At 35.8% G+C, this 11196-nt stretch overlaps 1 protein-coding gene across 2 annotated transcripts; it reads right to left on the bottom strand.

Annotated features, from left to right (window-relative positions):
• Positions 1-4687: 4687 nt before the first annotated feature.
• Positions 4688-10787, bottom strand: LOC113357352 (basic helix-loop-helix protein A-like). 2 transcript variants are annotated; one of them, XM_026600730.1, is made up of 7 exons: positions 10060-10787; positions 9645-9902; positions 8023-8119; positions 7810-7881; positions 7109-7700; positions 5201-6132; positions 4688-5092 (listed from the first exon to the last, which is right to left on the bottom strand). In XM_026600730.1, exons 1-7 carry the CDS (start codon positions 10170-10172, stop codon positions 5015-5017), a joined length of 2142 nt encoding a protein of 713 aa, XP_026456515.1. In that variant the 5' UTR covers positions 10173-10787; the 3' UTR covers positions 4688-5014. The 2 variants fall into 2 exon arrangements, with proteins under 2 accessions (XP_026456515.1, XP_026456516.1); XM_026600731.1 differs by having other exon boundaries at positions 9645-9899.
• Positions 10788-11196: the final 409 nt, after the last annotated feature.

Raw genomic sequence — 11196 nt, 5'->3', positions numbered from 1 at the left:
AGTGATCGAATGATCAATACGAAACTTTCCAAGTCGACATCAAATGACTATCTGACACAAATCATGTAAGATGTTTCAAGGAAATTTCTACATGATCATCTTTTGACATAAAGTCAAGAATAATGATGAATGTAGCTAATACAAAAATCTACCAACACGTATTTCAAGAAATAGATTAGCGAGTTATACTCAGCTAGAAATATCAAATGTGTATGATACGAAAAACTATATTGTATACGACTTTTGTATCAATAGGAGATAAGTAAGAATATAATATACTTTCTGAGAATAGATAAGTTTTGGTATCCACATACCTTTTGTTGATGAAGTTCCACAGAGTCTTCAATAGATCTTCATCTTCAGTTGTAAGCGCCGTGAAGTATAAATCCCAACTATACAATCTATCCTAGTCCGAAACTCCTATATGTAGACTAGAAATCAAGACTATAGTTTTAATCAATTAAACTTGACAAACAAGCTTGAGATAACAACGTTTGCGAGTTCGGACGAGCAATTCCCTAACAGAACTAGGAAAAACATCCTAAATGAAAGTTGTTCGCCTACGTCTTTTCTATGACGTGTAAAAAGGGCACAGTGTTTCGATCAATAGTCTAAAGGTTATGGCCTCCGGACTGACAGACATGCAATCTGAAAAAGTTCTGGAAAAATACCAAAACTCAAATGTCCAGGCCTATCACTCCAACTTAATAGACTCTGAATTCAAATTTTATTTTTGGAAAATAAATGTGAGTCTGTCCTCTTTAAAAGTTGGTCAAATACTCAAATCGGGCTCCGTATGAAGTCTCGAGAGCTGTTTTGGTGACAAGTACGCAGTCAGAACTTTTCTGACGGGAATATTGTTCGTCAAAATTTCATTATAGATATAGGATTTTGTGAAATCTAAGATGGGAATGCAAGATATGATATGCAAAACTAAGAAAATTAAAAATAAAAGGGACAGAGATACAAAACTGATAGGTTGCCTCCCATGTAGCGCTTGGTTTAATGTCGCCAGCCCACGTCATTATTATCGTCCGTACACCAATAATATGAAAATTTGGTAATCCTTCCAAATAACAATCTGCAATTCATATGCTTTACAAAAACATTATCACAAAATATAAATATTGAATCGATCACTTTATTGAAGTTTCCCTCACACTTAGTCCTTTCTACACTCGGAAGTGGATAGAGAACATAAAATTCGGGAACTTCAAAAGGTTCCTCAGCTTGGTGAACCTGCACAATACTCGAATCAAACACATCAAGTGGTGGATACTTAGAAGCAAAATAATCCGTTAAAACTTTGGAAGTAAAAAACTCCAATCCTAAGTGATGTAGATCAAAAGATTTAGAAATATGAAAAGGATTAGACAAACCTTCCATAATCTCTTGTATTACGGGATCCTCATCATTCTTAAAGAATTGCAATGAATTATTTACCTTGTTTGTATTGTGGTCCTCTATCAAACTATTTATCCATTCTTCGTCAGTTTCTGCTTTGATCAGAATCTCAGCATCATTACAATTTGTAGAAGTTCAATTGGATCTTCCACGAAATCAATCAATTTGGTTTCATTCTCAATCATAATCTCTTCAACAACCTCGTCATAGAATCGTAATTCTCTCCTAAAAAGTCTAGTTCATTGATGCAACTCATAATATCTCTGTTTGAGTATGTTACACCATTTATAACAATAGATATGTCATACCCAAACTCCTCCTTTTGAATAGGCAAACGATCATTATAAAGATCCAGAGTTGGAATAATTGTATCATTGCTGCAAGAACTTTAGAGAGGTTGTTCATCTTCATTAGAATCATTGTCAACCTCAAAATCTTCAATATCCCAACGACGTTCGAATTCCATGTCTATGGACTTGATAATTTCGTCAAGAGTCTCTTGTGATGCACCAGCTTCTTCCAGTTGGTTGTATCGCGCATATAGTTTTCTGATGTTAACACGCTTTCAATTGTACACTTGAACAATCTAAAAGTCAATCATAAACCCTAAATATAGTGAAAACGAACAATGATGATAAAAACTCTCAATAGACTTGTATTAATAATAAAGATTCACGCTTAGAAAATTGAATTCATCCTTAATCAACAAAGGATTTAGCTACTCATATTACAAAGAAGATGAATAATGGTGGCTTCCCCCTAAAGGGGTAAACCCTAGGTTTAGATATAGACGTAAAACCTAGATTGTGATATGAGATATTGATATTTCGATGAAAGGATTAATACGCATTTATATAGGTTTACATTGCTCGTCCTTCAAGTATCCTAGTCGGTTCTGGAAACCGACCTAAAAATAGTAAAGAAAGACCCTAAAGATAGTTCGAGAATTTTGGCCTTCAATAGTTGCATACCAGTTTGCAAACTTAAATTTTGTAATAAAATACAGGGAAATAAGTTTGCATACTAGTTTGCAAACTGAAATTTCAGTTACTCCCGTCTGCATACCAGTTTGCAAACTTGCTTGTCTTCGGTATTCGATAAAACTCGTTTTGGCTGTAACTTCCTCGTCCGAACTCGGAATGACCTCATTCTTTTTTAATTCTTTTATATTTAAATTATATTCAAGATGGTGATGATAAATCCTTAATTTTAATGAGTTACTCTCGGTCTTGTCCCGTCTCTTGATTTTGAGCATTTTGCTCCTTTTCGTCGCACTTCTCTTCGATTTGGGCACTTAGATACTTGGACTACTTCTCTTCTTAGCTATTTTTGAACTTTATATCTCCTTTTTGGATGATTCACCAAATAGAGAAAAATAAGAGAAAAAAAGAGTAATAATACGAATACATGCAAGATTAATAACTTAAACAAGTATGGAAATGACACTAAAATCATATGAATTATGTACTTATCAATTAACCTATTGGTGTTAGTGATATTTTACGACAAACTTCTTATTACCCACATGAATCTTGAATCTGAGTTATCTCTTCAATCCCGAGCCTTGAGTGTCACTACAACAAGATTTGGCTAGCCTATTAAGAGATGAACACTCAGTCAAACCACATCATAGTTATATCTTAGTTAAGGAAAGAGGTAGTCCATGAATCCACTAATTGCCACGAGAAGTCAAAACATGTTGCATGAGGGGGATTCTTCATGAGAAAGCGGCGAGCACTAGTGACGATTAAGATAAGTTGAAGAGATGATGGAGTAATTGTCTAGAAGTTTCCAGAAACTTCCCTAGAATAGCGGGTGGCTTTACCACTACCTCCACTATCTCCATCTCTCCAAGACCTCTACTACTTACGAGGAATGCATTGTATATCCACAACAAATATAAATAGACTCATTCGTCTATTATTCAGAACATAACAGGCTTACCATTCTCAATCTCTGATCTTTCATAGTTCGACAACCTTACATACAAAAATACAATCACCACTGATTTTCCAAACTCTCTATGTTTTCCCTCAAGTAAGACCAACCCATCTTCTCTCATATAGCCGAAGCAAAATGTACGTGAACGACCATTTTCTTAGTTTAGGCCCGTTTTGTATGATTTTGATCCTCGAACCAAAAGAAAGTACTTCGATAGTACATTAGTTGGACCGAGCAATGTTCTAACACAACCATCATCAAAGTAGAATTTAATTAAAAAACTTCAATAATTGATAAATGATAATAATTGAAGTAGCTAGTGTGGAAACATAAATAGACTACTTCAAAAGCTAGTTTATCCTACTTAAAATAATATGAATAAATTCCTACAAGGAGGTAACTAGAAAGGTAAATCCTTAAAGAATTCATCATCATTCCCGAATTCATTGTCAGCTAAAGGAGTTAATTGTAGAGCGCACTAGAAAAGATTTATACTTGTTAAGGTTCTACGAAGTCCAAGAGTTGAAGAACAAAAACGTTTCTTTGGGACGCTGTGAGAGTGATATTAATTGTAGATCGGAGAACAAGGTAAGTATGCATTCTCATCATCACATGGTGGTTGATTTCCTTTCTTAAACATCATCTGAAAAAAGTTTTTTCTTTCCCACGTTTCTATGGGTTTTCAAAATATTACTCAAGTTTTTCCCTTCCCACCATTCAACATGTGTAGGTGTTCTATCTTCATTCTTGCTTGCACACATGTGGGACCCAAAAACCGGTCTTCTGAGTGCAATTTCATAAACCTTATTGGTAAGGCAGAAGTTGAGACATTCGATCGCTCTCGAATCTAAATTATTTCATATGACATTGGTTATTTCTCGTTCAACAACTAAGCATGAGAACATGTTTTTTGTACTTGTAACTTTTTATTGCCAGTATGCAGAAACTTTATGTCCTTTTATCTTTTTGGATGCTTGTGTTTTGGAGTATTTGAAAGTTGAGAGATTAGGTTTTGTGAGTTTGAATTTTACTTTCACGGTCATCAATGCAATTTTAGTAGTTAAACAAACACATCAGGTAAAGACGATAAGAAAAAAAATAATAGTGAAGGTTTTACCACATAACAAAAGAATACATCGTTTCAAAGTCCATTGTTATGATATCTTAATATTAAATTGTTGCAACATTCGTGCCAAAGTAAAGAACTTATGCTAAACAATCATATCTCTTTTAATATGTAAAGTAGAATACAAAAGAAACGACTTTACTATTCTACCAATAAGACATCTATCCGATTTAAAAGTGAGTATTTAACCAATGCATACAAACGACTTTACTGTTCTACCGGTAAGACATCTATCCAATTTAAAAATGAATGTTTAATCAACGGATATACAATCTAAAAAGGCACAAAATTTTAATCAAACACATTTCAAGTCATAAATCATATGGCATTATAACAGCTTTCTGTACGTAAGCTAAATAAATTTCCTTACTTATTGGCCATTGCAACTTGAGAAGTCATTAGCCATCAGTGAGCATATACATCTATATGATCTATGGTTTTAGATATGCAATAAGCTAGGAAATTTAATGCTTCTTGTTTCTTTCGTCTGTAATTTGACGAAAGATCACATAATTTATGTATACTGTAGTGACTACTAGCTAGCTAGTGAGATAAAACTTGATGTATTGCCTTCTTAACTTCCATAATTGTTGGCTTCTTTCCAATATAATTCTCTTTCACCTGCAACAAAAATAAAAACGAGCAACATTTAGGTGCCTTGGAGTTGCACTTTTGGCTCAGGAAAACTAGCTAAATTACAGAAGCGTCACAGTTGAGTATAAGTAGTACCTTAGCTCTCAACTCGGCAACAAAAATGCCGTTGCTCGAAGAGGATTGAACGGCCGTGATTTCTAACCGAAGATCTCGAAGCGTCTGCATGATCTCTAGGAGTATCCCTTCTTTGTACAAGCACCTCAGCTCCAATAATGCATCAGATTCGATGATTGACACCTGAACGATGTTACCAATAACCAGCGGTCCTTCAAGCACCTTAGCTTTTGCACCAGCATTCCCTTCTACAATTCTCAACTTCCTCTTTTCGGATCCGGGAAACCCGATCGGATCATTAACCATTTGATTAGAACCACCACCACTAGTGACATTGAACCCGACCATATTTTTCATTCTTTGATCAATATCCGATTGATTCTTCAATTCTAATTCTTGTATCTTCTTCTTGAGCTGTTTCACGTACTCGATGGTATCCCCAAGTATAGAAGCTTTGTCCATTTTCGTGACGAACGGAACTAACGATCGTAAAACGATAAACCGTTCGTTCAATTTCTCGCGCCGTCTTCTCTCAGCCAGAACGTGATTTGCACTCAAATCTTCTGCCGAGGAACCTTTCCGTAACTTGTTATGTCCTTGTTCACTACCATCTCTTGATCTTGTACAACTCTCATCCCGGCTTTTGTTATGTAAATACGGTACGTGAAACAAGATGTATTTGAGCCGCCATTGTGGTGGCGACGATGTGACGTCCAAAGGTGGTGGTAAATGAAGGAGATGATTATTTTGATTACTCCATTTTGCAAATGCTGATTGTGATGTTGTTGACGATGATGAAGAAGATGATAGTGTGTATCCAATGTAACCTCCTCCTAGTGGTGGTGCTGTTGTTGTATAATCTGGCCATTGATTTGAATTTTGTTGAAGAATTGTTGAAACTGTTTGCGAGTAGTGGCTGTCCTCACGAGTTAACTCTTCATTTTGAGGGGTGTCTGCATAAAATAAAATACAAGTTTGTTATCGATATTCAATTATAGGTCTTCCACACGTTAAAAAGAAAGTAACCATAGTGACTGACAAAGTTGGTCTGCTAATGGTACAGCCCAAATTATTAGTGGTCAAAATCATAAAATGACAGGTCCATCCCAGCTCTGTCATGGTGTCAACTCCGGTCAGATGAATCAGTAAAGGCGTTAGAATAGATATCTATGACTATGACCGAATAAAGTTGACAATGTAAGTGACTCTAGCGGTGGTGATGCTAAAAATGGCCTAGGTTTGAACATCTGCCTGATCTCGGATTAGAAGTTCGTTACCATCTCTTTTTCTTTAGTTTGACTTCTAAAAATAAAAGTTCACTCCCCGTGAAACCAATGGTTTCTACTAATGATTTCTAGGATTAATTTCTGCTTCTGCAATATCCTAAACACACGGCGTTGTCTTAATATTTTTGAATCAAAACTCCTATATCCATTCCAAGTAGCACCATCCAAAGACAGATGTTTGTCAACTTTGCTAGATATACACCAAATTTTTGCGCCAACAGCATATGTGTCACCAAGTTAAATCCTAAATCTAAGAACGGTAAATCCGGAAAACAAAACTTGAAGTTAAACCATACCCACGCTATATGTTTCCTCCACCACTACTTAACATGATATTATGTGCAAAATTTCTCCTAGAAGACGGCATATGCATGTCATGCTCATGATCTAACCCAAATCACAAGTGCTAAACCCTTACTCTGATCTCTACCAAAAGGACGGTTGTTAGTTAGAAAATTTTGACTTTCAGTTAGCTAGGCATCATTTAGATCTGATGTAACGGGAGTGTACGAATCTTTCGTATGCCCAACTGAAACACAATAAATAAACCATTGATGCTGGCCCCCCTCTACCATCTGACACTACCTAAACGTTTCAAGAACTATGTTGTACCGTAACAAAATCTCCAGAAAAAATAACTAACCTGAATTTGGTATCTGAAGACCGCCGCCACTGATTAACTGATCAGCTGACCACTTACGACCCGGCTCAGATCCGTGGGTTATATCAAACATTCTCACATCCGGGTCTAAATTATTATTAGAGACATCATCAGGTGACCCAATCCGAATATCTTCCGACATTTCATGCTGAACTAACTCACTTCTTTCAGCTGTTGTTGTAACTAAACCTTCAATCATCGGGTCACACAAATGGATCGGATCTTGCATAACTACTGTTGTTGCAGCTGCATCCGCATAACTGTTACGACCCGTTTCAGCTTGTGAATCTGATTCCGACCCATTTTCTTCGTCATCGTCGTCCTCTTCTTCTTCCTCCTCCTCATCGTCCTCATCTTCTTCATTTTGTTTTTCTAGGTTACTAGAATGGGGAATCGGGTGGGCTGCGGAGTACATTGCAGAGAGTAATCCTGGTGTAGAATTGAAGTTGAATTGTTCTGAAGAAGTAGATGCCGGGTTTGATGTTGAGTGTTCCGAACGGGCAGGTGTTGGTTGGTGTCTATAATCTGTGAAGAATCCCTTCACATATTGGATCAATCCAAGGTCTTCTTGTACCTATATATTACATGAATGCCGTGTTAGTCCATCGTAAGATGAAATTGTCACCAACAGCAAAAGATACTAGAATACCGAATTGACCAAACAAAACTGTGGATGAACTCACTCGATCAGTTGTGCCGAACTCAATAATGCCGTCGAGGAGGGGAATGCATAATACCGTTTGTATATGAGCACTCTACAGGAGTAATCAATCGTGCCCCATGAAAGCAAGATAACTGAAACGTTAGTACATAATTCCGATTGCTTCGACTAACAATAAAACTTAAGGATTAAGAACAATTAATTAAGAGAATTAAGATTATATATATATATATACCTTGGCAAGAATTGCTCTGCTGAAAATCTTGCTTTCAGTTTCATTTGCGCCGGTAAGCCAAATATGTTGTTGCCTTGTATATGCTTTTCCTGGTAGCCTACAAATAAAATGAGATCCGGCATCAGTTCAGTGCTAATGCCAGGTATTTACATTAACATGAAATCAGTCGGTAAAAATGAAGCCAGTAATGAATTTCGAATGCAAAGGTAAATAACGTCTTTTTTTAATCGGCCAGTAACTGTAGAGATATATTAAATGACTGTGATGTCGGGACTGAAAATTCTCTTGGTTTTCTCGACCACTTGAACATGTGAGTACGGTTAAAATCTAAACAACCACCATATACAACACACTTAGTAAATGTTCTACGACAAGAATTTAATGTTATTTAGAAGAGTACAGAGCAATAATATCTCAGCGCATTAACTACTCATGGAAAGAAACTTGCTCAGTTTCCTTGATTTAGCATGAGTACGATAGCAGCAATGACTTAACGCAATTGCGTACTATTGAGGGTTATGTTGTGGCCCGGGAGCCATAAACCAAGGGCAGTAGAGGAACATGCATGGTGATGATTGATAAACCAAGTCGATACACTTATTAATCAAACTATTGATTAGGAACACAGAAGGCAAAAAATGTAGTTTCAATTCAAACAGTGGTGGAGCAAAGATAGTGGCCATGGGTTTCTCCTTGTAATGACACGCGGCGAACTAGGCTTTGAAAGGGCAATTTCCCCCAGAGGTCTATGCTGGTCCTGTCACTGCTTAAGATTATAGATAGATGTCAACTAGAAGAATGAACCAAAAACGAACCTTGGATGTAATAAGAGAGAATAAAAGTGATAGTCATTTGCTACCTAACTAAATAAAACAGTTCATATGCTCTAAGGAATTTTCTATGTAAAACTTGAAAACAAAAATAAAGTTGTGGCACGGGGTAGGCTTTAAATAAACCTAAACAGTTATCCTAAGATACACTCCACTTAGAGCTAGAAACTCCCCTAGTAAGGGTTCAATGGAGTTATACCCAAATTCAAAAAGAAACACAAATCAGAAACCTACCTAATAAACTCAGAAGTTTGATTTGAAGTGTCAAGTATGAACTGACCTTACAGAGTATGGTTAGATACATCTTTATATGATGACAGTATATACCAAAAAAGAAAGAAATTAAAGCAAAAAAATGAATATAATATGATTTTTTGAATATATCTTTGAATAAATATGGATGGATGCACTTTATAGAGAATGTTTAGTTTTCAGTATACACCAAAAACATAAGGATAATCTTACTTACTTACTAGCTAGCAAGCTTTAAGAGAGAAGAGAAGACTGGTTGGTATGAAGATGAAAAAAAAATCTTAATTAATTCCTTCATTTCTAAGACACTATGTCCTACAATATGCATTCTCTCTATTAAACATTTCAAGAAAGTGAGGAGAATCTAAAGGAACAACGGAAACGATTAACAAAGCACTAAAAGATATATAAAGAATGAGGAAACCATGATTAGTAACGACTTATAAAGTAATTAATTATTGATTAAAAAAGAAGAAGAAGAAGAAGAAGAAGATGTTCAACTGTCAGAAGAAGAAGATGTTTGAGAGTGTAAGTACATACCCTACACCAGGTGGAAATGAGAAAGAAACAGACATGAGATAAAACCACTCGGATTCCGTCAAGTCTTCGGGTGATAACGCAGCACAAGGTCGACGAGTAGGTTGATTTGTTTCTTCGGCCGATAAAGATTCGTATAATTCTCTAAGTTGTTGGCTTCTTTGAAGTGATGCTTCTTCTGTACTAACTTCAACTGGTTGAACTGTTTTTCTTGTCTTTATTGCTCCATTGTAGTAACCATCTCCCCATACTAAGATCCTGCTGATAGAAAAATATCATTCATTACTTGTTTGTTGTACTAGATTATCAGTTAATACTAGCTAGTACCTCAGAGAAGCAGAGAGAACCAAAAAAGAAGAAAAGAAGTCAGAAATATTTGTTGAGTAATTCATGGTGAAATGAAGCAGCAGCTACTAACCCTTGTTGAGGACAGACTTGCCAAAAGAGACTGTAAGTCCATTGAACAGCTTGAACAGCTGACTGTAACATTGTCTGTAACCGACTATTTGGTGGTTGATGAGCTACAGCCATGGTTGTTGCTGATGAACAAATGGCCTAACTAGCTTAACTCGATCTCCACTCTTCTCTCTTGTTGTTCATACATATTCAATGGTCTCCTATCCGTTTGTCAATCTTTTTTCTCGTTTGATTCTAAATGTTTTTTCTTATATTATGTGTAGGTATATATGGTTGAAGAAGAGAAAAGAGATAAATGGTACCCACAATCTAATGATGAACCCAAGCCAGTACTAGTTGTGCAAAGCCAATTATTTATAGTAGGATCAAAAGATAGCAGCAGTATGCACATATGGATTCTGTGTGGACAAAATCTGAACAAACCCTTTTCCAAAAAAGTAAAGTAGCAGCTTGATTTCACTTTTAGTTTAATAATGTAAGGAAAAAAATTAAAGAAAGAGATAAAGAAGAAGAGGGTGTTTTGTGGTGAAGAACCTAAGAAAAGTTTACCAAGGGATTTGTATGGTTGAGAGACTTTGAGAGGAGGAGGAAGAGGATTATTAGCTAGCAATATTGCACTACTGCATGGTTGTTATAGGCTTAAAGCTAGACTATCTAGTTTAAGCATGCAGTTGGTAAAGACATTAGCAATAAGATTTATAATTACTCTTACTTACTTACTAGTACGAAAGGGAGAGGGAAAGAGACATATATATATATATGAGATTATAGATGGGTTAGAGAGAACATATATGGATAGAGAGAATTGTGGGTGCGTTGTTGTGGTTCTTGACTAGTTGTTCCACCAGACAGCCATTTTGGAAATTTTCTTTTTCTCTATCATTCTTGTTGAGAATTGGCTATATATTTACTCGTGCTTAGCTCTTTGAGAACGATGCCCATCAATACACGAATTGCATTTCAAAGAGAAAGAGGATGAGTTTATTTTTTTTTTGTAAATATATATATTTTTTTTATTTTAACACATGAGGTGAAAAATGTAGTATATATAAATGAGATTGAACCTCTGATCTTCTTGTTGAGCATTAACGAAATCTCTGACCAACTAGAACACTCATAGACTTTTAGTTGTAAGTAC

This window comes from Papaver somniferum, chromosome 3, assembly GCF_003573695.1.
Source record: "Papaver somniferum cultivar HN1 chromosome 3, ASM357369v1, whole genome shotgun sequence".
Taxonomy (NCBI): domain Eukaryota; kingdom Viridiplantae; phylum Streptophyta; class Magnoliopsida; order Ranunculales; family Papaveraceae; genus Papaver; species Papaver somniferum.
Note: the sequence above shows the minus strand (reverse complement) of the source record. Positions and strands in the feature narration are given on the sequence as shown.